This window comes from Theobroma cacao, chromosome 8 (assembly GCF_053813885.1).
Source record: "Theobroma cacao isolate CCN51 chromosome 8, ASM5381388v1, whole genome shotgun sequence".
Taxonomy (NCBI): Eukaryota; Viridiplantae; Streptophyta; class Magnoliopsida; order Malvales; family Malvaceae; genus Theobroma; species Theobroma cacao.
This window is the reverse complement of record NC_142646.1, coordinates 1,957,633-1,983,717: the sequence shown is the minus strand read 5'-3', so window position 1 is coordinate 1,983,717 and position 26,085 is coordinate 1,957,633. Positions and strand designations below refer to the sequence as shown.

At 38.3% G+C, this 26,085-nt stretch overlaps 7 protein-coding genes across 9 annotated transcripts; 4 read left to right on the top strand and 3 right to left on the bottom strand.

Moving 5' to 3' along the window:
• Window positions 1-2,486: 2,486 nt before the first annotated feature.
• LOC18591552 (gibberellin-regulated protein 1) lies at window positions 2,487-3,557 on the top strand. Its single transcript, XM_007017739.3, has 3 exons — window positions 2,487-2,855; window positions 2,981-3,023; window positions 3,116-3,557. The coding sequence occupies exons 1-3, from the start codon at window positions 2,778-2,780 to the stop codon at window positions 3,295-3,297; spliced, it is 303 nt and encodes a 100-aa protein (XP_007017801.1). The 5' UTR covers window positions 2,487-2,777; the 3' UTR covers window positions 3,298-3,557.
• Window positions 3,558-4,703: 1,146 nt separating this feature from the next.
• LOC18591551 (gibberellin-regulated protein 11-like) lies at window positions 4,704-5,492 on the top strand. The gene is made up of 3 exons (XM_007017738.3): window positions 4,704-4,862; window positions 4,952-4,997; window positions 5,096-5,492. The coding sequence occupies exons 1-3, from the start codon at window positions 4,782-4,784 to the stop codon at window positions 5,275-5,277; spliced, it is 309 nt and encodes a 102-aa protein (XP_007017800.1). The 5' UTR covers window positions 4,704-4,781; the 3' UTR covers window positions 5,278-5,492.
• A 3,706-nt stretch (window positions 5,493-9,198) lies between these two features.
• On the top strand, window positions 9,199-15,169 carry LOC18591548 (uncharacterized). 3 transcript variants are annotated; one of them, XM_007017733.3, is made up of 14 exons: window positions 9,199-9,375; window positions 10,339-10,595; window positions 10,734-11,002; window positions 11,094-11,151; window positions 11,704-11,828; window positions 11,927-12,137; window positions 12,214-12,508; window positions 12,594-12,657; window positions 12,741-12,801; window positions 12,912-12,978; window positions 13,058-13,148; window positions 13,299-13,649; window positions 13,723-13,944; window positions 14,225-15,169. In XM_007017733.3, exons 2-14 carry the CDS (start codon window positions 10,496-10,498, stop codon window positions 14,672-14,674), a joined length of 2,364 nt encoding a protein of 787 aa, XP_007017795.2. In that variant the 5' UTR covers window positions 9,199-9,375; window positions 10,339-10,495; the 3' UTR covers window positions 14,675-15,169. The 3 variants fall into 3 exon arrangements, with proteins under 3 accessions (XP_007017795.2, XP_017981312.1, XP_007017796.2); XM_018125823.2 differs by having other exon boundaries at window positions 10,322-10,595; window positions 12,226-12,508; XM_007017734.3 differs by having other exon boundaries at window positions 10,322-10,595.
• A 143-nt stretch (window positions 15,170-15,312) lies between these two features.
• On the bottom strand, window positions 15,313-17,558 carry LOC18591547 (SNARE-like superfamily protein). The gene is made up of 6 exons (XM_007017732.3): window positions 17,378-17,558; window positions 17,159-17,257; window positions 16,988-17,038; window positions 16,577-16,750; window positions 16,061-16,120; window positions 15,313-15,660 (listed from the first exon to the last, which is right to left on the bottom strand). The coding sequence occupies exons 1-6, from the start codon at window positions 17,378-17,380 to the stop codon at window positions 15,619-15,621; spliced, it is 429 nt and encodes a 142-aa protein (XP_007017794.1). The 5' UTR covers window positions 17,381-17,558; the 3' UTR covers window positions 15,313-15,618.
• A 124-nt stretch (window positions 17,559-17,682) lies between these two features.
• HXK3 (hexokinase 3) lies at window positions 17,683-20,917 on the bottom strand. Its single transcript, XM_007017731.3, has 9 exons — window positions 20,313-20,917; window positions 20,069-20,219; window positions 19,796-19,978; window positions 19,527-19,601; window positions 19,289-19,444; window positions 19,103-19,198; window positions 18,873-19,003; window positions 18,493-18,574; window positions 17,683-18,363 (listed from the first exon to the last, which is right to left on the bottom strand). The coding sequence occupies exons 1-9, from the start codon at window positions 20,579-20,581 to the stop codon at window positions 18,025-18,027; spliced, it is 1,482 nt and encodes a 493-aa protein (XP_007017793.2). The 5' UTR covers window positions 20,582-20,917; the 3' UTR covers window positions 17,683-18,024.
• A 539-nt stretch (window positions 20,918-21,456) lies between these two features.
• On the top strand, window positions 21,457-23,244 carry LOC18591545 (WEB family protein (DUF827)). The gene is made up of 2 exons (XM_007017730.3): window positions 21,457-21,869; window positions 22,552-23,244. Exons 1-2 carry the CDS (start codon window positions 21,723-21,725, stop codon window positions 23,038-23,040), a joined length of 636 nt encoding a protein of 211 aa, XP_007017792.2. The 5' UTR covers window positions 21,457-21,722; the 3' UTR covers window positions 23,041-23,244.
• A 364-nt stretch (window positions 23,245-23,608) lies between these two features.
• On the bottom strand, window positions 23,609-24,656 carry LOC18591544 (uncharacterized). The gene has a single exon (XM_007017729.3). It carries the CDS (start codon window positions 24,593-24,595, stop codon window positions 24,218-24,220), a length of 378 nt encoding a protein of 125 aa, XP_007017791.2. The 5' UTR covers window positions 24,596-24,656; the 3' UTR covers window positions 23,609-24,217.
• Between the last annotated feature and the right edge of the window lie 1,429 nt (window positions 24,657-26,085).

Sequence of the window (26,085 nt, the reverse complement as noted above, 5' to 3'; positions counted from 1 at the left end):
TTGGGTAGAAAGCTTAACTCCATTGGTGCAGATTCAACCTGTAAAGGGTTGCTAAAAGGGAAGGAATTAGGAGCATCGGCCTCTGCTCCTGTAAAGGCCTCTAAGGTCCATTGTCAATTAATATCCAACGAATATTATAACAGATTTCAAACCAATATTTATCAATGCTAGCGGTGAGCAGGAAATAACAGGATTTTGATTTTCTTTTAAACAAAAGCCAGGCCAAAAGCATTATGGATTTGAAAGGCGTTGTTTTGTTTGTTCTTCTTTGCCCTGGAAAAGATGATACTATTCCCACTCCGTGGTTGTATAAGAAAACGATAGCAGGATGCCTATTAAAATAAAAAGGTCGCAATGCAAGCTGGAACTCATAAATGTTCATGATTTTGGTTCCTCTAGCCAGCTGTACCATATCCTTATCCACAAACCTTCTCTTGTCCCGAGTCCCAACCAGGGTTGGTTCCAAAATGTCCAACAAAGACGAGAGACGACAACGATTTTTCACTCGTGTGTGTTTCGAAACCAGGGCCCCGAGGGCTTACCAAAGCTAGACCTCGGTTAAGTCCTTTCCGTACGTTTAATAATTTTTTAATTAAAACCTGCAAAAGAGTTTTGGACTTCCCTCTGTGAATAAGTACACAAAGCTAGCCACCCCAAAGCTGATAGGTTGGTAAACTGTAAGCAATCAAAAACAACCCACAGCTTTCTGTCTTGTACTGCCATCATTGAGACTTTCCTTTGCCTGATTGCTTCTTTTTCAAACTAGTATTTCTGTGCAGCAGATTAGGTAGTGGGAAATGGGGCATGGGAATCGAAATTATTAGGTGTTTGGTAGTAGTTAAACAATGCTGAATGCTTAAAGATAAGACCAACCTTAATACTGCTAAAGCAGGGGCATGATTATTAGCATTTGAGGAGAAACTCTAGAGCCCTAAAGCCTTCCTTTTTTTGGTTGCAAGAATTCAGTGAAATTCAAACCCTTCCAAACTGCTGAAAGCCTGAAACGTTGGATAAGTATCGGCCACCTTGGCGATAGATTCATTAGCAGGGTACAGCTGTTGGGGGAAAAGATTTCAATACAGCTGTCAAGTTATCAGGCTGGGTGTTTTGAGTCATGACTCATGAACGTTTGCACAAGTGTTAAACTTCCCATCTTTTTCCTACTACAAACTTGGATATTGGGCCATTAGTCGGTTTTTTCCATAATTTTCGATGCTCCCACATCTAGCACTTTCAGACATTAGTGCAAGAGTGGGACATCGAGAGAATTGTAAGCTAGTTGTTATTGGCACTATTTCTCAGTTTTCACATTCAATTATTGGTTGTGTTGTCATAATATCGAACTCCTTTCTTTCCCTTACGGTCTGACGGAAAAAACATAAGACTTCGAAACATAGGAACCAGAATGAAAAAAAAAAAAAATCAGACATGAAGCTACAGGAACCACTGGTTTTGCTTAAAGAAATTTACAAAGTCATTAGTCCAAAAAACTAAAGTGATTTTTCTGACAAGACATGGATTTAAAACCTGACACAATAGGAGAAACTTCTTTATCTAAGAAAAAAAATGGGGAAAAACCAACCAAAAATATGGTTTTCATAAAGGCCAGGCCATCTTTGATTCCACCGGCCTACTATCAGCTGGCGAGGTGGTTGAATTATTCATATATTTAAGTTCTAAAACAAAGTCTGCTTTACTTCCTATGCCTCTAATAATGCAACTCTTTAACATATATTTGCATATGCCATTTCCCCCTGTTTGGTCTTGTAACATAGCCTGGTCCTCTGGTCTTGTGAAACTAGACTCATATTAGGCAGCAAACATAATTAATGTTTAACTATTAGGTTAATGAGAAAGAAATATGCCAATCATACAACGGGGATTTCCTAAAGTTTGGTTCACTGAAATCTTGTCCAATTCAGAGAAATGAGAGCAATCTATAGTTTCACAGGATGTTGATAGGTAACCTCACCGACTTGAAGAATTAATGATACTAAGGTGCATGCATCTACACCTGTAGAAATGGTGAGCTGATTGATTAGAGGTTCTGTATATTGACAGAGTTCCTGATTATCCATAATGGTTGAAAAGACGCTCACTCTCTTGTTTCCATCATGGAAAATTGAATCAGCTCTTACCATTGAATTGCCATCTTCATCAGGCCAACATCAAAGATGTTTCCAGTCAGATAAAATGGACATCAATTCCCAATGAGTACAGATTCAGTTTAAGTCTGCTTTAATTGATGGAAAGGAAGCCATGACTCATACTTCTATTCCATTTTAGTAATTTTTTTTCGTTTGTAACAGTTCTTGAATCATCAGCCAGACTTTAGATTATCGAAAGAATCCAAGTTTTGAGTTCTATTTTCTTAACCCCTCAGAAAAAGAGAGTGAGTAATGTAGAAACCACTTGGGGGAGCCCCCACTAGATAAATGAAACAGACCGTCCAGCATAAACAATGGGAAACTTGCTTTGCTCCAGATCATTCCAAAGGGGCTTTTCCTCCACCAGATATTCCCTGACAAGTTACCATTGAATGTTTCTTTTTTCTTTTTTTTCTCTCCGCTCTTCCGCGTACTTGCCATCCGAATCTTTTGTATGTTAGCATGAACCTAACCCCTTCTAATTTACGACTACTACTTCACTTCTTTTTATCTGTCCATAACTTTTTTTGCTATAAATACGAGCAGCTCTCACTTATTTTCCATACAGAACCCTAAGCCAGAGACACTAGAAACAAAAACAAAGCTGTATTTCTAAGTAGTTCTCTAGCCATGGCCATGTCTAAGGCTTTGATTGCCTCACTTCTCGTCTCTCTCCTCCTTATTCAACTGGTTGAAGCTGATCAACTGGTAAAAGCTTGATAACTTTTGATCATCATTAACCTCTTTTGTTTTCCCGAATGGTACACACGATGAACGTTTTCTATTATTGCTATTTGCTAGTAAGTTAAGCTACATGTTCTTGTGAAATACAGGTGACGGATACAAGCAAGGAAACAAGTCCCCCAGAAAAAATTGGTAAAAATTTTCATCATATTGAAAAGAAAACTGTGTGAACTTTCTAGGTAAAGAAAACCCTTTTTGATATGCTATTTCTCTTTGGTTGACAGACTGCGGTGGAGCTTGCGCAGCCAGGTGCCGATTAGCCTCCAGGCAACACATGTGCAAGAGGGCATGCGGGACATGTTGCGCACGCTGCAACTGTGTTCCTCCAGGAACTGCCGGAAACCAAGAAATGTGCCCCTGCTATGCTAGCTTGACTACCCACGGTGGCAGACGCAAGTGCCCTTGAGTGCATCAAATGAATCCTCTCTCTGCCTGCCTTGACCATCATGATCATAAATCAACGGATGAGATGTGGTCAAACTAAATTAATGAAGTTTTATGAAGGTGTACGAATAAATAAAAGAATGCCCTATGTAAAGTAAAAGTCATGTACGTAAATGACTTGTTTTTCTTTTTCTTTTGTCTCTTTGGCTATATCGATATGATTAATGATTTGTTATATTGAGTGTGAAATAATAATGAAGTTTGTAATTCTCTTTTCTCTAATTGATGCTAGTTTTTTTATTGAATGGTTGAATGATTGTAATGATTCAAGTTCTTTTATCTTTGGATTCGGAATGATCACTAAACCATTAATGACTTGTTTAAGTCATTAATTGAGAACCTGATTAGTTAAGTCATTAATTGTTTAATTTTGTTTCCTGAAGACAAAAAATTGAGAACCTGGCATAGTATCAAGGACCCAAGCCTTAGGTAGAACGAGCTTGTTGGCCCAAATTCGTGTTGATCAGGCCTCTCCTAAGAGCTATTGGGCTGGGTAGACCTGGCCGCTAAGTGAGTCTATCAGAAGATCGAAACTTGAAAAGAGGCCATCAAGGCATCAACGCGTCGAAGAAAAAGGCACTTTCGAGACTCGTCTAAGCTTTTCCCATGTTTGAAGAGACTTTTCTCGTGTCGCAGCTGCTTTAAGCAGCCGTGAAAGCAAAGCAAAACTGAACCTGAAAAGCACTGTGCTAACATCCATCTCCTTCCCTTCTCCTCGTATTGCCTTCAAACGCTTATTTACCCCAGGCAGTAATGGGAGTTGGCACGTTGAATTGAACCATTTGAAGCAAACAAGGCATCCCAAAACAATGAGATACTTGAACGATTGGGAAACAACATCCATCAAGCAATTACCAAAGACCATTTATGACTCCACGTGGCTCTCTTGATGCTATTCGGAAGAAAGATGTTATCTGAAAGTTCTCTTCACATGACTTGATACCAACGAGGGAACGCGTCATGGGAATTAATTTCTGAAAATATTTAACAGCATAAACAAAAGTTGGATAGTCTTAACCCATAGTTCATATGGAAATAGAATATGATATAGTACATAGATTTATGTAATTAATATACCCTTTTTTACGTTTTTTGGAAACTTAATTACCAATCTTATTCCGTAGATGATCACTTCATGCATTTATTTGTTGGAAACTGACAAAATTGAATATATGAAATTAGGATGATAATGCCATATCCCATCATTACTCTAGCAAGGGTACCCCATGACAAGACCATCTCCGGACTGACCCATTGGCCTGATAGAGTGATACCTTTCGCTTTAAACATGAACCTACCTACCTTTTAAGGCTATAACTTTGTTAGGAATCCCCCCTTCCTTTCCTTTCTCGCTATAAATACCAGGCCAGGCCGTGTCTCTCCTCATCGTACTCAACAAACTTCTCTCCTAGAGTTTGTTTTACAAGTTACAGAAATCCAAAAGCAATGGCCATCTCCAAGACTCTTCTGGCTTCCCTTCTCATAGTTTCTCTTTTTGTACTTGGCTTTGCTGAGTCTGATCCAACGGTAGAAGCCCCATTTCTAAAAATGTTCTTTTATTTTGTTTCCAGGTTTCCTTTCTTACGCCAATACATTGGCTCGCTCATGCTTTACAGGTGATCACGAACATGGTAGAGAATGCTCTGACTGATGACAAAATAGGTAATTTCCTTCAACATCTCACAGTCCAATGAAATGATTCTGTTTTGATTAAACTTGATAAACGTAATATATATTGCTGTGTTATGTCTATGGTTTAGATTGTGATGGAGCTTGTGACGTGAGATGCAAACTATCGTCGAGGCCGAACCTTTGCAAGAGGGCGTGTGGGACATGCTGTGACCGATGCAACTGCGTTCCTCCTGGCACCTCCGGTAACTATGATGCGTGTCCATGCTACCGAGACATGACCACCCACGGCGGCAAACACAAGTGCCCTTAGATAGCTTCATACCACCTCTTGATCTGCATGGGTTTTGAACTCTAAGTAAACTATAGAATAAGATTTTGATAATAATCGCAATGTAAAAAAGCGTGGTTATAGTTACTTGCTTTGGCCTTATTTAATTATATCAAAGTAAAAAAGCATGGTTATAGTTACTTGCTTTGGGCTTAATTAATTATATCAAAGTTTCTTAAGTTTTGGGAGTTCTTCTACTTACACGTGCGTGCGTGTATGAATATATATCTCAAATTATTATCGATTTATATATTTGTGTATATATAAATATATATTTGTGTATATTTCGGTTATTATTTCAAAATTTTATTTCATCAATTTTTTTGCAGCTGATTATGTTGTCCAAATCAATTGAATTTGGACTTCTTTCTTGTGTAATCAATTAATTAATTAGAAAGTTACATAAAAAATTTATTAAAAAATAAAAATGTCCAAATCTAATTATAAATTTCGTAACGTTGGGTGAATTATCAAAATCAAGCCCTAAAGTTCTGGTTTTCCTTCCTTCTGTTTATTTTAAAAGATAAAGGAATTTATGAAGGAAAATTTCTCTTATAAATCTCTGCAATTGGTTTTAAATTCCATAAAAGAAACTTTAAGCTAATCGATGTTTAAAATTTTGACTTTATTTTTTAAACTTTTGAATTTCCCACAATTATGGGCAGAAATCAGTGATAATTTCTGCTTTTTCGTGGAAAAGAAATCAGAGGTAATTAATTAATTCCAAATGTCAACCATTTTGGCTTTCAATCAAAGGCTTTCCATTCCCAGGCTATAAATGGTAGTATGTACTTTGCTTCGGTCATCTTTCACTGTTTGTTCTTTTCTTCTGGGGAGTTGAGCTATGGAAAGTGTTGGTAGTAGAAGTGTTTTAAAAGTGGTGGTGCTTTCTTTTCTTCTTGTGCTAGTTGTAGCAAAAGATGATCTTCTTGGTCATTCCATACTTTCAGATCAGAACCCTTCAGCTCCAGAATCCCTTTCCCACCCTGAAATCATCCGTTATCCTCCAGGAACCCTAATGCCTCCTTTAACCATGCATTGCAAGGACAGGTGTACTTTGCTGTGCGCCCATCTTTATCTTTCACCCCTATATAAACCATGTTACAATGTCTGTGAGATCAGAGCTTGTATTCGGTTGTACTGATACTTCCGCACGGTCCATGTCTGTCAGTGTCACTCTCATTAAGAAATCTTTCGCATCCAACTCGTTTACACCTACCCTTTCTTCATATATTTCTTGACTTGATGATTTGTGGGTTTGCCTCCCAATTTTACTAAACAATTCTCTTGATCTGATTTTCCAGATGAAGCAGAAGCTTAATACTTTGTGATTTCCTGCAATCAGAAATGCGTGGATTAATAACTAAGCTAATTTGTTTTGTAAAATTGCTCTATTTATAATTATTCTTGGTAAAAGAGTAATTGGATCTCTTTGAATTGGATTTTCTTGTAATTTTATACCCGTCAAAGAATCTTCTCTGTTGTTTTCCTTCATTTTAATTTATCGGTGAATCAGTGTCATTTTCTGAATTGGGCCAGATTGGGCTTCGCCATCTTTTGAACAAGATCGATTGATCCTGAAAGAACTGTGACCCAGACGGGACTAACCATGGCGGGGTATGGCCTACATCCAGGCCTCCACCTGGTCTCTCCATTCCATTGCATCGTGGCCCACCGGCTTTTCTAGGTGCATTTGCTTTTTCGTTTATTTTTAGATTGAATTTAATAGAGTTTATGGTTGTTTTAATTTTTGCAATAAAATTTCAGAGTATAGGGAGGGAGGACGGTTGACCTGACAGAACGAATCCGTAGGTTTATCTAGGATTATCGTCCGGACTATAACTAATCTTTGATTATCAGTATTTAGTAGTTACATTTCTGTATTATTATGAACCAATTTTAATTATTATTATAAGAAATTAATTAATTTAATATTTGAGAATTTTAAGATCTATCCATCCAAAAGGGGAGCATTAGACCCTAGGGTGTGTAATTCAAACTTCAAAGCACGTTTGCTCTTCAAGAGTTGGTGAACAATCAATCAATCTAGGTAAAAGCATCAATCTAGACTTCACGTTTTGCCACTTTTTGAGATTTGCCATAGGCAGGACACGATAGTTTCTTTTTACTTTATTGGATTTTCAACTTCATTGCTGTAATCTTTTTGAGTTGCATATTGTCCATTTGTGCAATTATATTTTTCTCAATTATTTGTTCCAAAAAAAGAAACAAAATGAAGAAAATAAGCATAGTGTATCAATTTTAAGACTAGGCTTGTTTAGTCAACAGCTCAATGAATATACTAGTTTTGGTTTGTTTGGTCCCTCTTTTCAATTTGGACCATGAATTGTCTTATCACATTCAACATTCAATTTATTGGTCCGGACCAATGTTGCAATTAAGAACAGAAAGCTTTATTAATTTTATTAAGTTCAAGCTTAAGAAGCTTTGACGTATAGAAAGTTTGTATACAAAGCTAATTTTATTAAATTTAGATTAAGTAGCTAAAGACATATGTGAAGTAAATTTCTTATTCCTTGAAATTGATCCATGGAATTGCAACAAAGTTTGAACTGACAGTGGACCAATCTTGCACTAGGTTCATGATTTGGTCCCGCAAATAAGCCAAGATGGCTCGCCTTGTATTTATCAAGACCGACTTTGATTGAACCAAATATCTAATTGTTCTTGCTCGAAGCTTGAATTGAAATCTCATCGAATCTGGTCAGCTTAAGGGTGACATTGGGCCACTGCTCATTTCCACCATGCTCCCTTTGTCTTCTTTCTTTTTTCTTTATTACAAGAGTCTTGGCTCGAGGGCTATAATAGTCTAAAAAGATTTAGAATCAGGGGTGTTATGGTAAAATCCACTTCATCCACCTGATAAAAATCTATAAAATCACGCACCATGCATGACTTTGTGTTGGGGTGAGCCATGCTGAGGAGGAGAGAATCGAATTCGAATCAGTAGTCATCCATCGCCTGCTCAATGCCAACCCGATCAGATAATCTCCCGTCTTCTTCCTTTCCATTAACTCGGCGAGCCCCATCCTCTTGGGTCCTACACCTCGTGACTGTCAACTGTTTTTTTTTTTTTGAATTCAACTCTTTATTTGTATTCACTTTTTAACCACTTCATTCCCCCTCGCGTGTCTTCAACCATTTTACTACTACATTAAAAGCAAAAAATAGAGTAATAATCAAATTTTGTTCTTTTGTAAAATTGACTCGCATGTCTAAAATGGATCAATATTGATTGAATTGGATTTAATTTATCTTGTTGTGATTTTAATTGATTTTGATGTACAAGAATTTTAATTAAATCAATAAAAAATGTATCATTTAAAGTATAAAATTTAATAAATAGTATTACTATATAAAAAATTATATATTAATTCAATCAATTATACAAATTAATTTTGATTATTTTAATTTTCAATCGAATCCATCAAATGTTGACTTTAATAAATCACAGTCAATTGATAAAGAGAAATGTGGGTGCCACGTGGAGGCCATCCACGATAACTGCGATTACGGCCGTGGGATGAAGTATAACTTGAGTTTCAGTTACGCCATTTATTGAAAACACTGAAGTACACTTAACCGTCTGAGGGAGAATAATAAAGGAAGCCATCATCGAAGGGACAAAACTGACCTAGGTTTCACATCGATAACTAATGACCGTGGATTTTCCCATTAGGCGGTCTACAACGTGTCCGAGGCAACGAAATATGACGTGGCGGACACGTAGGACAAAGATAGCCTGTATGGAAAGGTAAAGATCGGACGGCTAAAGCAGTAGGCAAGAAATTAAATGGCGCGGATTAAAATGGAATGACGTGAGATGGGACTCGCAGTAGGCGTTGAAGTATAAATTAAATGAAAGGCAGTTTTTCTTTTGTGATGATGCATTTAAAAGCGAAATAACACAGAAAGAGAGAGAGAGCTTCGGGTTTTCCGTCTTTTGGGAGTTTGTAAGAAAAAGGAGAGAGAGAGAATGTGAGAGAAAGAGGAGAGAATGAGCTGCACACATGCTCGCGAACACTCGGGAATTCTGATGTGAATCTCTTAAACAAAAAGGTTGCCGGCTGCTCTGCCGCATTCATTTCCTTCTTCTTCATCTTCATCTAGTTTTCGTCTTCGGTTTTACTCTTCAATGGTGTTTTGGGTTCTGATCTATAAAAAGAAAGGAGGTTAAGACTGAAGGGAAAGTGAACACTGTGATGATATTTTGGATTTATCTTTTATTTTTTTGCTTTTTTTATTGTTTGGTTGAGAAAAGAGATTCGTTGCATTAATGAGCTTCTTTTGTAATTCAAGTTTGTTCAAAATCGTAAGATCTAGGCTAATTTTTCTTAGTCTTTTAAAGGATTTTTTTTCACGAGGTGGAACAGAGCTTTGCTTTTCTTGTGAATTTTTCTTTTTCTGTCTTTTGTACGCCATTTTTATCTCTTGCTATTACTTACACTCTCTTTTTTTTTTTTTCCTTTTTTTCTCTTTCTTACTCTCTGAGTGCTTTTTTTCACGAAGAACCTGATTCTCTGAACACGAGAACCGAATTACTTTTACCTTTTCTTTTGTTTTTTTCCCTCTATTTTTTATTTTCTTTTTTTAAAAAATAAATCTCTCAAGTCTCAACTTTGTATTCCTTTTGTCTCTGCTCTCTTCTCTCTCTGTCAAACAAAATGTCTCTTCTTTTTTTACCCAGCTTTCTCAGCTAGGGGGATCCTTTTAAGCTCTTTGCTAAACTAGCAAACAGAGAAAAAGAGAGAGAGAGAAACGGAGAGATTTCAGGCAGGGCAAGGCAACTAAATTGATTTATTTTCTCTTTCCTTGGAAAAAACAAAACCCAAACGCCACTTTTTCGGTTTTCTTTCCGGCTTACTTTTCGCTCATAGCTAAACCAAAAGAAAAAAAAGGAAAAACTCAATTCATTTCTTCTCCTCATTTTACTGAATTATGCAGAGATGCATTAAAACGAAGCTTTCTCTGACCTTTTATTTTTGTTTATTTCATATAATTGAAGGTGGTCTGATATTGCAGAAGAAGAAAGATCTGGTTTGAAGCTTTTTACGAGGTGTTTGGCGAGAGTGAATTTGGAATTTGGATCGGTTTTTTTTTTTTCTTTTAAACCGTGAAAGCCGTTTTCTGAAAGGAGCCGCCAAGCGTTAGCTAGATGTTGGTAATGTTATCATGAGAAATGGACAAGAGTCGAGACGTGAGGCGTGGAACGAGTAGGTTCTCGCGACAACAGGTTAATACTAACAAGCAACAACAATCTCGACCCAAACTCTTATTTGGTAAATTTACTCGAAAACCCCTCCCCTTTCCCTCCCTTGTCGTTTTCTTTCGTATTCTCTTTTCCTCCTTTTTTGCTCTTTTTGATAAGAAGAATTTAGTAACAGATAAATGGCTTTGTTTGTCCATTGATTTTGAAGGTTTTGCTGGTGGTGTTGGTGGTGGTGGGAACTTTGTTTGTTTAGAGAAAGCAAAGAGAGAGAAAATACGAAGACTGAGCAGCGTTAATGGTAATACAGGAAGTCACAGTCCCTGTCCCGGTAGCAACCAACACTGTGAAACTGAAATGGGCAGTTGTTGCTGTGATTTGTCTTCTGATAATAGAGAAAATCAGTGTCCTTCTCATTCACGGCACTCCTCTTCTCTCATCACTAATTCTACCAACAAGAGATTTAAGGTTCCTAAAAAGGTAATCCTTCATTCTTTTTAACACACTGTAACTAAAAGAAAATGTTTCTTAAATTTTTAAAGCTTTAAATTTTATTTATTTTTCTCTGCAGTTTTTGAATGACTGCAATGTCGTTGATCATGCCTCTGTTCCACGGAAGCTACGGTCAGGTGTGTAACTTGTGAATGAGAAAGTAGGAAGGGTTATTATTATTATTATTATAAATAAATGTACATAATTATTCTAAACGAGAAAAATGGAAATTCAATTTTTTTTATTTTTTTTATCTCTTTCTGTTTTTGTTTGTTCTTGTTTTTCAGGGTTTAATCAGCTTGTTGTCCTGTCGTTTTAAAATAAAGTTTCCATTTGATGGGGGAGTTGCTGGGAAGTTTCTCAATTTTTATTTTTGCTTTTGGATTAGAAGTTTAGAACTGAAGCGAAACCGAGGCTTTTTGCTTTTTCTTTTCTTTTTATGGACGCAAGATTCTTTTTGCTGTCCTTTTATAATTCTATTTATTATTATTATTTATGCTGTGACCTTTATGGTGTATCGATTCTTTTCAAGTAACTATACTATGTTGAGTTTTTGCCTCTTTCTATGTACTGAAGCTTTTAAAGGAGATACCGGAGTTTTCTGAATTTTAGACTTCTTTCAATGTAAAGAAAAAAAAGTTGAGGTAGATGGGATTAATGTTTTGGGATATTTGGTATTTCATTTACAGCCATGAAGAAGCGCAGTCGCGAGTCTATCTCCCCGCCTTCACCAGATTCACAGAAACTGAACCATACACTTGATGGAGTCGAATCGCATAAAAAGGATGGTGTAAAGAAACCCAAACTGAATTTGGTTGGTCAATGGTCATTAATTTCCAGGGTTGAGTTCTATTATCACTCCTTTTGAGTTCAGCATTTTTAGTTGAAGAAGTTGGAATTGCTTTTTTGTAGAAAGGAGGAGAATCTAATTGGTCCAGGAAGTCGACTGTTCCTGGGCCAATCACAAAAGATGAGGAAGAGGTTGCGGAGACCCTGTATGCTTTGGCAGGAATGTTCCCTGACAGTGACTCAATGGATAAGAATAAATTGAGTGGTGAAGCAATGGAAGTAAAACCTTCAGCTCCTCCAGAGGCAGTGGAGAGTCCTGTCACAGCAATTGAAGGTTTTAATCTACTTCTAACAATTTGGAAGAGTTTTAGCTTGTTTTTATCTGTCGTATAAGTTATTTAATTATGCAGTTAAACAAGAAGATACGAACTCAGTTTGCTGCCCACAAGCTGCTAAGACTGCATCCCCTATAGATGAGTCATCCCATGAAGCTGCTAAACTCAATTCTTTGAATGAACCTACTATTCAAGATCAGCCTGACTTGCCAGGCAGCAAAAAGTCCACTACGGAACCAGATATTTCTATTTCTCAAATGAAGCTGAATACTACCATCCCTTCCAAGGCTAAGCGTGAACCTGGTGCTGAGAAGTCATCTTGCTTTACTGGCAACTTTCATGTTCTCTCTGATCAAAGCTTAGAAACTGGGTGAGTACTTTTCTTCCAACTTACGCTCCCGTTTCTTTTCTAATGTTCTCTTCTTTCTTTCCTTCAATTTTTTATGTTTCTGCAGATTGAAGCAGCACAAGCAACAGGTGACCACTCCTTTTGAGAGAAAACCAGAAATGGCATTTGGGGTAAGCTTGACATCTAAGTCAAAATTAAATATTCCTTTATTGATCAAGCTCAAACTCATATGGATGCTTTGGGTTATTTCTAGGTCACTGCTTTTGAAAGCCAAATAGCACAGCAACGCATGATCAAGGAGCCCAAAAAAAATGGTAAATTCCAGCTTGCTAAGGAGCTTCCATTTCTATATTTAGCTTGATTTGATTTGCTATTTGCATGCTAACATTCTAACATTGAAACAACTGTGGTTCTGTATTGAAAGGTCTTGCATTGTGGCCAGGCTTGTCTTCTACAGTGCCCCTTGGTGCTCGGAGTCCTGGTTTTTCACAGTAATTCCTTTTACCGTCATATCTATCTGTTTTGATAACCATCTTTATGGCACCCCTCATACTTTTTACTGTATACCAGGCCATCAGCTACTAAAATTCCATCTTGGTTGGATGCCGCAATGTGCGGCCCCAGGCCATGCTCACTTGAAAGTGGTTCTTCAACTGGAAAGGTATACATGACATTTTTTCGATTGGCTCTTTTTGTCTGTTATAGGATTGGCATTTGCGATTTTAAGATGCCCATTGTCTCTACATTCATGAATGTTTCTGTTGAATTTCAAGCATCTAATCAAGTGCGTGGTGAATGATGAGAAGTATAGGTTTCAAAAGTCACCATGGATAAGAAGTCAATGAAGAGGTGTGCCGCTCATGTTTATATCAGTTGTATCATTCGTAATTTACAGATGCAAGACAGCGAAGACAGCATTCTTCAACAGTCTCTTCAGTTGAAACCTCATGTAGGATTAAAGAGAACAGCTCTTTTGTATCCTAACAATCGCAGTAATTTGAGAAATGGTATAAATGACACTACACCTAGCAGCAGTTCTGGCAATTCTGTTATTGATAGAAATTCTTGTGAAGCTAGAAGTGGTATTCAACAGCCAAAAATGCTCCATCAGGATCAGCCACAGGTTGCTTCAGCATCTGGGATGCACACTTCAAAGAAGCAGGTAAGGTCAACTATTGGGATTGCTTGTGGTTGTTTCTTTCTCCCCATCCTGATCACTCACTGTTTCCTGGCAGAGTTTCGATTTCTTGTCTTTATTGGCTGGAGACATCGGTAAGGAAGCTAATAATAGCTCTAATAAAGCTGGAAAGGGAATTGAATCATTGCCACAACTCCAAGTTCCTTACCTTCATTCACTTCCACCACATCAGCCACTCGTGCCTTTTTCAATACCCCCAACTCGTTATTCCTCCTCTGCTCACACAGACCAGCTTTCAACAGCAACAGCTGCACGGCAGGTTTTATTCTTTAGTCCTTTTTCCTTAAATTGCAAAAAAACGTTTATCTCAGGAGATTGAATTGAGAACCTTTAACATAAACAAGCATTGCGGCCGTCTTAGTTTATGAAATCATAGTCTGTGGATCACTATATGGGACCGTTGATAAGTGGATTATTTAGCTCGCACCCAGTTGAAGCCCCTAGGTCGCTGTTTAGGGCTATCACCAACACATTTTCTGATTGTCCTGTCATTTCTTGTGACGACAGTTTTGACTCTATGTTCTGGTACTTTACTGTAGGTCCAACTGCAGCTACCTCAATGTCTCAGTAACCCTTTCTGTGGCCCTCCTTACACAAGTCATTCAGGTGTTTCAAAACAACACCAACACCAGCAACAGCAACGACTTTGGGCAACTCACCTAGCAGCTCAGTACAGGCCTGCTGGAACTTCCGCAGTCTTGACCCAATTTCCAAGTTGGCAAAATGGAAAGCCCGAGTCTTCCATGTTGATGCCCTGTGCTCAAACTGTCATCCCTCCCCATTCAACACTAGATGCTGTCGGGCCCAAGTACCATACAGTCCCGCAACATTTACAGCCGATAATTGAGATTTCTTCCTCGTTTTCCCCTGCCAGAGTGAAAAGGCAAGACCACCACCATCTTCCATCCGTTTATGAAGGAACCAGCGGTGGTTTTCGCGCCGCCGGTGGGCCACCATCGTTGCAGTTACATTGCAATGAGCGCCTCTGAAGTAGAATGCCCCTTCCACTTATGACACACCGTAACATTATTTAATTCTTTCAACTGCACGCGAGACCCTCGTACTCATCCTTGACGTGATCAAAATAGCGAGGGGTTCATTTGATTGACCGCTCCGGATTCGGGCATGAAATAATGAGAGAGCTTGCTGGTGATCAGATGTTCGAATGGAAATCTCTGAGGTTGTTCGGTCCCATTTAAGATAAATTAGTACGAAGATTCCCGTCGAGTTCCCCTTTTCAAGACGGTATTTTAATGCCCATTGCCCCATTGTCACCTGCTTACAGTGAAAGATATCAAAAAAGGCTAATTGCGTATGCTTTAGGTTTAACCTTCGTCTCTGCCTCTTTTCTTCTTCTCTCACGTTTGCATCTTTTACTCCCAAAAAGATTTTCCCAACTGTAGTTATTCGCTTAATTCTCTGACCTATCTTTCTCAAAAGATTCGAGGAATAAGAATTAGGGAGAGAAAGAATATCATGCAATATCTCTATATGTTTCAGTTTGATAAAGAATATCATGCAATATCTCTATATGTTTCAGTTTGATGGTATAATTTTCCATCACTATTCTGCTGATTATTCAAGTAGAACGCTGAAATAACACGCAAATCAATTCCCCAAAACAAAATTTAGCACAAAATTACAAGGTCAAGTAACCTACTCAGATACATATAAATATCAAATGGACAACAATGGAAAACAAGAGAAGCTACCCCATTAATAACACGGGTTTCTTTTATATGCCTCCATAAAACATTGCACAAACAGTTGAAAGGGAAAAGAGGAGTCCTGGGACACTAGGTGTTTCAGTTTTCTGATGATACATGTAAAGAATTGGCTGTGCAAAACAGGTGAACGAGTTATAATAACACCCAAAAAAAAAAAAAGCAAGAATTGAGAAAAATCGACATGACTCTTTCGTGCAGAATCATCTTTACTCTAGCTTCTCCAGCTCCCCCATTCTCTCTATGATAGCCTGCAAAGTGCAACAAGACCAACCTCAATGCTAGTTTCAAAGCCATCAAATACTGTCATTGCTTCTTCAACAGGAAGGGAAATCCTGTTAAAAGCATTTAGCTAAAAAGAGATCTTATTGCCATCATTTTCAAAGACATGCAAAACAACTATGAGAATTACAAGACCAAATATGTGAGTTTACGTTTTACTCCAAAAGGAGAAATATAATAACGGTGCCACTGCTACAACTAACAATTAGAATGATAAGGATGATGATAGAGAAGTAGATAACCAACAAAAGAAGGCAAGCCAAAAAGATAGAAGAGGAAGAAGGAGAAAAGCTGCAAAGTTGATAAAATTAACCATACAACCATCAGCAAGAGATATAATAGTTAAAAGCTCTCCAGAGAAATGCAAACCTTTTTGCTTGTTTCTTGAAGCTCTCCAGCAAGAATGAATTCATCAAGTATCAGATAAACCTTCAAGAATTTCAAAGGAAAATGGTAAATTTTATTTGCAGAGTGATACAAGCATCAGCGACAATGCACACATTAACACTGACGGGGTGGAACATATACTCGGATTCATAGCAACAATAATCAAAGCTAACATGGTGACTACTCAATGATCAAATCAGCGCATGAACATTCCAAAAAATGAACAAACCAATGCCGACAAGACAGCAGAACTAACTTCCACAGACACAAGATATAAGATTGCAAAAAGTAATTGGACAAGGCAGCTAAAGAAGAGTTGAGAATCGAAATCAAAAACTTGATCAGATTAAAGACCCCTTCCAAAAATCGCATTGGAAATAAAGCAAATATGAAATAAAAAAACATCTTTTAGGTAATTGAAACTGGCAGCTTCATATGAATCCAGCAAGTAATGTTCATGCAAAAGTTAACAAAAAGTATCAGAGAAGTTAAACATACCTTGTGAAAATTAAAAACCAAGTCGAGCTCACAAACATTGCTGAAAAAATGGTCCAATATCTCCACAAATAAATGGATGCACTCCAAATATGCCAACTCATTATCCGTTATATCAACACACAATGAGAAAAACAAACCAGCATACCGCCTGTAGATTACCTTGTGCGTACGGAACTGCAACAAAAAATATGCATACAATCAAACATTCAGCAATTATTCCTAAAGTCTAGATCTTGTCCCCTGCTTTTGTATTTTTTCAAATTTCTTGCTAGTTTCTTTTGGGGTTCTCCAAAGCCATGATAACCAAAAAGAACAAAGAAAAAAAAAAGCTAAATAAAGTATAAGGAAATCACCAAAAAAAATGGAAACTTTTTGAACAGATTCAAAACGAGAATCGGGAAATTCACCTACCTCAACGAAATTAGTGAACTTTGGATCTCTGTTAACCACCAACCGATGAACCTGTAAACGAAAAAATCAATTAAAATTCAAGAACCCTAGGTAAAACATTCGCCCAAATTCAAAAAAGGGTCAAACATTTTCGGAATAATCAGAATACAGGACAAAAAAGGAATGTACTACCTCGTATTCGACCTTGTGCTTCTCGGAATCCTCAAGAGGAACATAGTATTTGGCTAGGCGAGTCTTGCCTTGCCTGTTTTGCAACAAAATGAATCGGATCTGCCATGATCAAAGATACACAACAAAGAGATCAAGAAAAATTTCAGATTTTTCTGTCAGGAAAAAGAAAACGTCGACTTCGGGGAAGAGAAAGAAGAGTTAAACAGATACAGTACGTACCATTGTTGGAACCCAAGGAGTTTTAGGAGTAAATGGGCAAAGAGCAAAAATCTAGGGCACGAAAATGGTACGAAAATGTTTTATTGTCAAAGTTTCTTTTTCTCGTTTCGCAATTGGTCGAAGGCTGGAATTGAAAGTTCACAAAGACGGCAATGAAACCTAGCGTGTACTCACGCAGACAGATAGACAGTTCGCTACGTTTATTTAACTTCGTTTTGTATCCGCTGATATGTTTTACTTTCAAATTACAAGTTTATCTTTCATGATTTGGAATAATTAAAGAGTTTACATACACTGAACCGTAATTTTGCCACCTCAGTCCAAAATAGTGTACAGTAGTATGATCTTATATTCACAAATTTGCCCCCCAAAAGAAATAATTACGATATAATAGCACATACAAAAACATTTATCTAGATGGTGGTACGAGAATTCGTCCCATAACTACATGGTGATACAAATACAGAGAGATGTCTTGATTTCACAATCTGGATTGAATTTCTGAACTTCTACTGTGTTCTACAGGCTGTTATTGTTCTTACCCAGATGCCTATAACAATTATATTACAAAACTGCAACTGCTTTGGAGAAAGATAAAATACATGGCAAATAGTTTTTCCCTTGTGGAGACTATGAGGTTGACCTGCCTAATAATCGTGGTCATACTGGGAGTTTGTAGCAGCCAAGAGTGCGGCTCCAATCCCAGAGCCATCCTTCGAATGCTCTATGATGATGTTCTGAGATGTTTCAGGTCCAAGCAGCTCTGCGACTGCCTCTTTTATGTATCGTCTGCACTGGGGGTAGCGCTCATACAAGCCTCCATCCATGGCCACCACTGTTCGTTTGCCGAAGACGGCACTTTTTGAATCTTTCCCTAGCTTTTGGAGAATCCCAACTATTCCAGCACCGGCTAAGCGTCCAGCCCGCTTCACGATAGTGTCGCACACCTCTATGACAATCTTCCTTGAATTTAGGTTGGACTCAACCTGATTGCAAGAATGGAAGAGAATTAAGCATGGAGAAAATGCTTCAACATAAATTTGCCATACATGATATTTATTTTCAGAAAATGGAAGCTGCAGTTCACAAGGGCAGAGCAATCATGAGAAATTTACCCCGACAACATCATATAGGATTGATCCAACAGTCTGCAGATCGTCTGCATTGTCCTGCTGCATTGCAGATAAATGTGGGGTTCTACAGATCACAATTCAAAATATAATTCAGTAAGACAATGTCTAGAGAGTCATTTTGATGAAATATCAGATGACTGTGTATGTTAATAAAGGGAAAACCATGTCTGTTAGGTCTTTTGGTAACTTTGGCTTTCAAAAAATGCTTTAGACTTCAAGGCTTTAGCTAGAAAAATAGAATTATCAAGCAATTTTACTTACTACTACACCAATTCACAACGTGATTATATATACAAATTCCACAGCATCCAATCAACATGAAGTTTCAAATTCTTGGCTCTAATATTTTGAAGAAGAATTACACGAGTATAAAAGGCATGGATAGTTTTTCGGGCACGGATTCACCAAAAAGAGCACCTTCTTCAGCCATATTCAGCAGAGCTCTTCGTGCAATTTCACCAAGGTACATTCCAGAGATTGTCTTCTCAAATATCTACAACAACATATGAACAACAACTAATACATCAGACAGGCGGTATTTGAATGGTAGGAGTTAACATAGAATAATATGACAGCAAAACTTTGAGTTTGCCTGCTCCCCAGGATTGATGCTAGCAGCATCCATATCTCTATCAAACACTGTTAAAGGAAGGCCTTTTGAGAATGCTCCCCACTCAAGGTTGACAATCTGTACAAGGGAAATGTCCACAAGGCTTGAATGAGGATTATGATTATCAAATAAGCACATACAGAGAAAATAGGGGACACTCTTACTCACCGTTCTTCCAGATGGAGAAAACTTGCCTTGCATTTTAGGGATAGCATCCATCCGTTCTACATAGCAAGCATTTGTTCCTGTACCCAAAATGACAGCAACCACAACATCATCATCCCAGTATCTAGCTCCAGCCAAAGTTCCCACTGCATCATTCACCTACTAAGCGTAAATTAATTAGAAACTGATTCTATATTGATCTAGAATAATTTCGAATGACAATAACGTAACAAGAACATACCAGCGCAGACACTCGCATATCTAATCCTTTCCTATCCATAGCTTCGTTTAAGCAAGCAACCACATCTTTTCCAGCCTGCATAGAGTTTTCCAACATGCAAGTATGGGCATGAATGTCAAAGATCAAGTCGAACTAACATAAATTACAAATTCTCCTACTTCCCAAGATTCAATCGGTTGAGTAACATGTACTGCACTATTACTAACAGCACAATGTAGATCATGGCCGTGACTTTTAAAGGTCCAAACCCCAAAAAATAGAATACAAACCGTTCCTGAGACTGCAAAACCCTTGGTCCACTTCATCAGTATTCCAGAATCAATGGATGTCTGCTTCACAGGGAAAGAAAAAGTGAATCCAATTTCCCTTTTCCTTCCAGGAGGTAAGTGAAATTTTCCACCTTCTTGTTGCGCAAAATTTGCCAGCACAGAAGCAATAAAATCAAATAGCTCCTACAGAACCAAGACATACCACATTTACAAACAAATTGCCTATGATGTAAGAGATCAAACGTTCTCATAAAACTTAAAAAAGGGGCAGACCTCAGAGGTACCAAACATGAGTTTTTCAGGAATGGTTACTTGCTCGAATTCAGTGGCGATCACGCGCTCTTCTTTGCCACCTAACTGAACCCTTAGCACCCGGAAGTTGGTTCCTCCAAGATCCAACGCATAAAACAATCCTTTCTCGTTCCTTTCAACAACATAACTCTGTTTTTCAGCTTAAATAAGAAAACCAAGTTAAAGTAAAACGAAACTAACACCTTGAAACTTTGAACAGACGTACCCAGTAGGCAAGCTATCAACGTAGCTGAGGATCATCTTGAGATCGCTACCGCCATCAACAGCAAGGCCAGCATGCATATCAGTGGACATGGAATCCGCCACGTGGCGAAGAACTGGCAGAGGAGTGGCACAGTCACTCTGTAGCTTGGTCAACATTGGAGCCACTGAAATGGTGCTAGATCGGACGGCCATCCTCGTCCGAGGCACCCCCCTCGTGGATCGTTTGATGCGGAACGACGGCGTTGCGGTTGTGGTTGCAGCGAACGACATTGCAGTTAACAAACAAAGATCAAAAACCAAAGAACGAAAGTAAAAAAGAGAAAAAGGTACAATCTTTTTAAGAGGTTGAGATGTAGAAAGAGAAAGAGAGAGCTGCCCGAAAAGTGTAGAGTTGGGTCCTAAAACTTTATTTTTATTATATTAAAAAAATAAATAATTGCACTAACAAAGTTTTTTTCCTTATTATAATAAACCGTGAATCAACTAACAACCTAACGGTTTCTTTACCTCCCAGGTGGAATTGGATAAAGAATAAAGCATAATTGGGTTTTTCCTTGAATGCAAAGACGCAATATTTTTTCTGGGGTTTGGGCGGACAAGACGATGTTGACACGACATCTCTTCTTTGTTGCTGTTCGGTCAATCCAATTTTCAGGGTGTTTTTTATTTGTTCTCTTGGGGATATTCTCATATGCGATTGAGTACACGATAAGAAGGAAACTACTGCAGATAGTGACTGAGTTTTGATTTGTACTTGGCTCATTCTTCGTATAATTTGGGCAGGGATTGAGTTCATATGTCCACTTTAAATGTTGGGGCAGTGTCGTGGGAATGTCGTGTATTGATTAGTTTTCATCCAAATTGAGTCTTAAAGAGGGAAACCATGAAATTTAATGGACTATCCTTTTTGGGATTCATTAGGAAAAGCCTAAGAGATCAAAGAGACCATTGAAAAGGGTAACTGTGATTAGAACCAATGAGAACTTGTGAAAAAAATCAGAGGAAGGAGGCCAGTTATCTGCTAGAGAAGGGCCCATCCATGTGTTAGCCAGGGGGGCCCTTCGATCCGTTGGGTATAGTTAAAGAGTCCCTCTCTCGCGCCTAATAAAATAAGAGGCAGCAAAATTTCACAAAGACCAAAACCCATCCAATCCACCCCCACCAGCTACACCTTCAAATATAAACAGAATTCCAGTGAAGTGGACGCGAAGTAACGAAGCTCCCTTCCCACGATATTTCTTTTGCTTCGCTCCCCAACTGGCCGTATCACATTCAGGCTAATTGTAATTTGTAAACCACCCTCTCCATAACCCCTTGCCAGTCTTCCTCTTCTCATATATCCTGGTTAACAGGGTTCACTCGTTGCCTACTTTCGATATTGGTTCCCTCTTTCATTTCTCTGCCAAAGGTGATGAGCATGGACGGTGAAGGGGGAGTTGTGATGATCAAGAGGGCAGAAATCGATACGAGGGCACCCTTCAGGTCTGTCAGAGAGGCCGTTGCCTTGTTCGGAGAGAAAGTTTTAGCTGGTGAACTTTATTCCGCCAAGCTCAAGGAGGTAAATTCCGACTGTTTCTTTCTTTCCCCTTTCAAATTACCCAGATAGATATTCTCTTTCTATGTTGTTTTGGTAGCCATGCTTGAGTAGTTTGATTTGAGGTTGCCACTTTGGAGCACTGAAAATGTTTCAATTCAGTCAAACAACTGGATATTGTGTTTTACCCTTTAAAATTATGTTAAGTAATTCGTTTGAATGCATTGCGGTTGATCATTTTTTCCTTAGATCAAAATTGCAAACAGTTATGTCTGCTTTTCTTGCATGCTAGATCAAGTAACTGTTTCTACTGTCCCTAGATATGCTTGCTTGTGGCTGAGTGCAAGTGTTAAAATTAAGCTGTGGTGCTCCCTATGGTTTTTGGCTTTATCATGTGATGGCATACAGGTGTAAAAATAACTTATTCGGGTATAAAATAATAGAATATAATAATAATTAGGTTGTTTAAGCTTTATTAAGGAATCAATCTCTGACTCTTGATGAAGATATCTCCATTCCCCTTCTAGAATATCTGAACATATTGTTAATACTTTAGAAAGGGAGTATTATCCAGCAAGCAAGCAAGTACCTACTCTGTCTAGTCTATCAGTTTCCATGGAAAGGATCGGTAGTCTTCTAAATTCATCAATCTCTGGGAATGTTCTCTCTTCTCAAGTAACTAATTTACTAAGTTTATATCTGACAGATGCATGGTGAAGCGAGTGGAACTGGTCCTTCCAGGCTGGGAACTGTGGCAGCTGAGCTCGAGGAGACAAAACATAACCTTCAAAAGGCCAGAGAAGAAAGTATGCTTATGGCGAATTGCCTCTCTTCTCTTAAAGAAGAGCTTGAACAAACAAAGAGGGAGCTCCAGCAAATGAAGGAACGAGAATCCGAGAAACTGATGATGGAGTTTGAGATTGAAGATGTCAAGATTGTCTCAGACTCCACAAAATTCGAAGTCAAGAAAACACAAACATCTAATGAAGAAGGAACAGAGTTTCAAAAGAAGAGATACGTGACATTCGCAAATCCACCTTCTTTGGCTCAAGTCATTGTTCCACAAGGTGTCGAGAAACTCGAGAGACACCCTTCACTCAGAAAGAAGAAGAAGAAGCCATTGATCCCTCTGATTGGAGGCATATTTTCCAAGAAAAAAGGAAGCCCAGAAGTTGCATTGCCGAGAAGTCCCTGAATTAATTCCATAGTTCGAACATAATACTTTCAGTTCCAACAAATAATTATCAACTGAATTTTACTCGTTCTTTTTGTCAAGTTCCATATTTCTTTTCAGTTTCTTTTGTATGCACTTCTAGCAGCACACCGCATAAGCAGGCTGTGGATGTTTTATGAGAGAGTCGTGAAATAAAGTTCACACAGATCATTTCATTTTCTACCTTGTGGCAAATTTCCTTACCAATTGCTCCCAGTTATACTCATAATCTGACTTAACCTGTAAAAACTCCAAACACCAAAGCTTAGAATGAGGAAGAACGGGTACTAACTGCTAGGCTACCGGCTTTTGTAATTGTTAAAAATCGTCAGATCGACATATGGGTGCAATCAGCTTACAATTATTAGGAGCTTGCGTCGGGGTCCGGGGAGGGCAATCACATATCTTGTTGCCGCTATCAGTGCTTGAATGTAGTTTCTGTATGGTCCATAAGAGGGTGAGAACAGATACTCCAGAGGCCACATTGATTAGATTTGAGGACCATTTATTTAGTTACAGTAATAATACAAGAGACAGACACCAACCCAAAATAAACATCAGCAGCCCCGGGCTCAGAGTTAACGAACTGGCCCACCCTCATAGTTGCTTAACTAGCACATAACATCCTCCTTTCCCTGTACATAAACTCTGCCATCTACCATTTTACTTGCCCAAAATCAAAATGATAAATAACAATGACTAAAAATCTTCTATCAGTTTTCAAAGGAAAGGAATGGGTTTGAGAATTGACAGCGAAATACTGATTTATTCACTTTCATTTTTGTATTAGGAGGAGGGGGAAGGACTCAAGTAGCCCAGTTGGCCCATTAAAATGTTTGGGTCCAAGAAGTGGTTAAACTCTTTAGCCTCTGCTTGGAGCCTCGGGCCGTAGGAAGCCTCAAGAAACCTGATGGAGATCAAAACAAACAAAAACATTTTCACATGAAGATTATCCTCAATGTGCAAACAGAGAACAAACATTCCAAGCTTCCAATGTCTCTTTTCTATCGTAGATTCGTAACCCACGAAGGAAGGGAGTAATCAAATACTTTCAAGAACCTGCTATGTATTGTAAAAAGAAAGAAAGGAAAGAAACTTCAAAGTAAAAGACAAGAAAATGTAATGGAGGGGAGTAGCAGCCAAGGTTATAATTTGATGATCAAACCAAAACATCGGATTTCCGACCATCCATAATCCCCTCTTGGGATGACTTGTTAAAGAACTCAATGCAGTCAGCAATGGCCTCGGTGTAGTGCGAATGGGACGAGTAATACGAGCTGCATGAAGTCTTTGGCGGATCGAACCTGTCGCAGTTCGTTTGCTTGGGAGCCATGCTGGACGTGCCAGAAGATCCGCCAGAAGGAAGAGAAAATATGAGCCGCATAAGAATCTTCCGGAAACGGTTAAAGAGCTTCATTGCAGAGAAGTTTAACTTGGGAGAGAGAGTGCTGGCTTGAGCTTGAGGGGTATGGTGTCGGTCTAGGGTTGCACAGCCCCTTACTTCAATGGCAAAGCTCTCTCTTTGAGGCCTGTACATTGTTAAATTTGTAGTAACGGGATTGGTCTCTCTCTCTGGTTTGTCTTGCCAGATGCCCTCCGGGAAGTGTACTGCTATCATGTGTGTCGTTTGATTGTGAAGATATAAAAAGGGCGAGGTTCTCAAAAGGTATGTGTTTATTCTATTTTGGAAGGCTCAAAGTGCATATTGAGAATGGAAAAAAGATGTTGGCAAAGACCATGTGCCCAAATCATTTGTATTGGGCTTCCCTTGTCCTCACAATGCAGTTTGTTTATTCCCAAGTTCCTTTGATTGATTATCTTCAACTACAAGCAGGAGTCCAAGAAAAATAAGACGAGGCACTCATTAATCAACTTTCAATTTATAACCTTCTAATTGATCCGAGGACCACATAGATGAATGAATTTCATTTGCAATTTAACATTCAAGCCAAAGGGAAAAGGAAGTTAAATTTATAGCTGAACTAAATAATATTACCCAATTTTTCCTTTTCCATTTAAACAGGGCAGGCGGTTTATTAAAACTAATATTGCTTGTCTACTTTTCTATCAAAAATATATAAACATTGCTTTGTCTACTATGAGTCATCTGAAGTAAGCCAATTCATGCACAATGCACTTGGAGAGTTTAAAAGGCAAGGATTACAAGTGCTGGTGAATGATGAGTGACCCTCCTTGTCCCATAAAAACAATAAAAATTAAAGAAAAAACCCTTTAAAAAGGATCTTTAACCTATGACCAATTGAATATTTGTGGGGCACGTAGAAGGAATCAAGCTCATACTCTGAATAATACTGTCTCTTCCAAAGTAATTATTCACTTTTACTGTCTTGATCATTGATGGAAGTACTTTAAAAATCTTCCACTAAAACATTTTCATCCCATTCTTCTCTCAAATCCTCAGTTCTAGCTCCCCACTTAAAGTGGTTGTTGGCTCCAGACATGCCAAAAATTCTACCATGTTTCTTTCATGTTCCTTTGGCGGCCTTAGAACAAGCTATGATCATTCATTGATTAGGCAAAAGTTTGTAAAGCTAAACAACAAAATCCGTTGATGAGATTTCTTAGCCAATTCTAAGCTAAAGAATTTGTGGTCCTAACCAAGCTAAATTCATAGTTTAGCTCCTCTCCGTACATGGACCAATCACTAAGGTTCTAAGTCCAATGAACAGGAGGGAAAGGAAACCCAACCCCCACATTTGAAAGAAGTTAAAATTTGGAAAAGAATGGAACATGATGGGATTGGGAAGAGTTTCAGATGACATCATTAAGAGTGGAGGCTTAGGATAATGATCTGTTAAGACATACATGATTGTGTCTCGTACTTGCATTCTTAAACTAAGAGGTGGAACAATCATGAGGTTTACCACATTCCTGTCAAGTTTTATTAACAATCAAGGAGAAGAATGAAGATTAGTTTTTCCCCCTTGTATGTTGGGCTTAATTGTTATCTTGTTAATTGACATTCAACAGATTTTGGTTAAGCAGACAGGGAGACGAAGCTTGAAC

What these genes read in the sequence shown, in the direction of transcription:
- LOC18591552 (XM_007017739.3), top strand. Translation starts at nt 2,778, where the DNA reads ATGGCCATGTCTAAGGCTTTGATTGCCTCACTTCTCGTCTCTCTCCTC. An exon ending in TGGTTGAAGCTGATCAACTG is followed by an intron (nt 2,856 to 2,980) that starts GTAAAAGCTTGA and finishes TGTGAAATACAG; the next exon opens with GTGACGGATACAAGCAAGGA. An exon ending in AAGTCCCCCAGAAAAAATTG is followed by an intron (nt 3,024 to 3,115) that starts GTAAAAATTTTC and finishes TTTGGTTGACAG; the next exon opens with ACTGCGGTGGAGCTTGCGCA.
- LOC18591551 (XM_007017738.3), top strand. Translation starts at nt 4,782, where the DNA reads ATGGCCATCTCCAAGACTCTTCTGGCTTCCCTTCTCATAGTTTCTCTT. An exon ending in TTGCTGAGTCTGATCCAACG is followed by an intron (nt 4,863 to 4,951) that starts GTAGAAGCCCCA and finishes CATGCTTTACAG; the next exon opens with GTGATCACGAACATGGTAGA. An exon ending in TCTGACTGATGACAAAATAG is followed by an intron (nt 4,998 to 5,095) that starts GTAATTTCCTTC and finishes TCTATGGTTTAG; the next exon opens with ATTGTGATGGAGCTTGTGAC.
- LOC18591548 (XM_007017733.3), top strand. Translation starts at nt 10,496, where the DNA reads ATGGACAAGAGTCGAGACGTGAGGCGTGGAACGAGTAGGTTCTCGCGA. An exon ending in AACCAGAAATGGCATTTGGG is followed by an intron (nt 12,658 to 12,740) that starts GTAAGCTTGACA and finishes GGTTATTTCTAG; the next exon opens with GTCACTGCTTTTGAAAGCCA. An exon ending in CGGAGTCCTGGTTTTTCACA is followed by an intron (nt 12,979 to 13,057) that starts GTAATTCCTTTT and finishes ACTGTATACCAG; the next exon opens with GCCATCAGCTACTAAAATTC.
- LOC18591547 (XM_007017732.3), bottom strand. An exon ending in AGCACAAGGTCGAATACGAG is followed by an intron (nt 17,039 to 17,158) that starts GTAGTACATTCC and finishes TTTCGTTTACAG; the next exon opens with GTTCATCGGTTGGTGGTTAA. An exon ending in AGTTCACTAATTTCGTTGAG is followed by an intron (nt 16,751 to 16,987) that starts GTAGGTGAATTT and finishes TTTTTGTTGCAG; the next exon opens with TTCCGTACGCACAAGGTAAT.
- HXK3 (XM_007017731.3), bottom strand. Translation starts at nt 20,581, where the DNA reads ATGTCGTTCGCTGCAACCACAACCGCAACGCCGTCGTTCCGCATCAAA. An exon ending in GTTTTGCAGTCTCAGGAACG is followed by an intron (nt 19,602 to 19,795) that starts GTTTGTATTCTA and finishes AACTCTATGCAG; the next exon opens with GCTGGAAAAGATGTGGTTGC. An exon ending in TCCATGCCTTTTATACTCGT is followed by an intron (nt 18,575 to 18,872) that starts GTAATTCTTCTT and finishes TGTGATCTGTAG; the next exon opens with AACCCCACATTTATCTGCAA.
- LOC18591545 (XM_007017730.3), top strand. Translation starts at nt 21,723, where the DNA reads ATGAGCATGGACGGTGAAGGGGGAGTTGTGATGATCAAGAGGGCAGAA. An exon ending in ATTCCGCCAAGCTCAAGGAG is followed by an intron (nt 21,870 to 22,551) that starts GTAAATTCCGAC and finishes TATATCTGACAG; the next exon opens with ATGCATGGTGAAGCGAGTGG.
- LOC18591544 (XM_007017729.3), bottom strand. Translation starts at nt 24,595, where the DNA reads ATGTACAGGCCTCAAAGAGAGAGCTTTGCCATTGAAGTAAGGGGCTGT.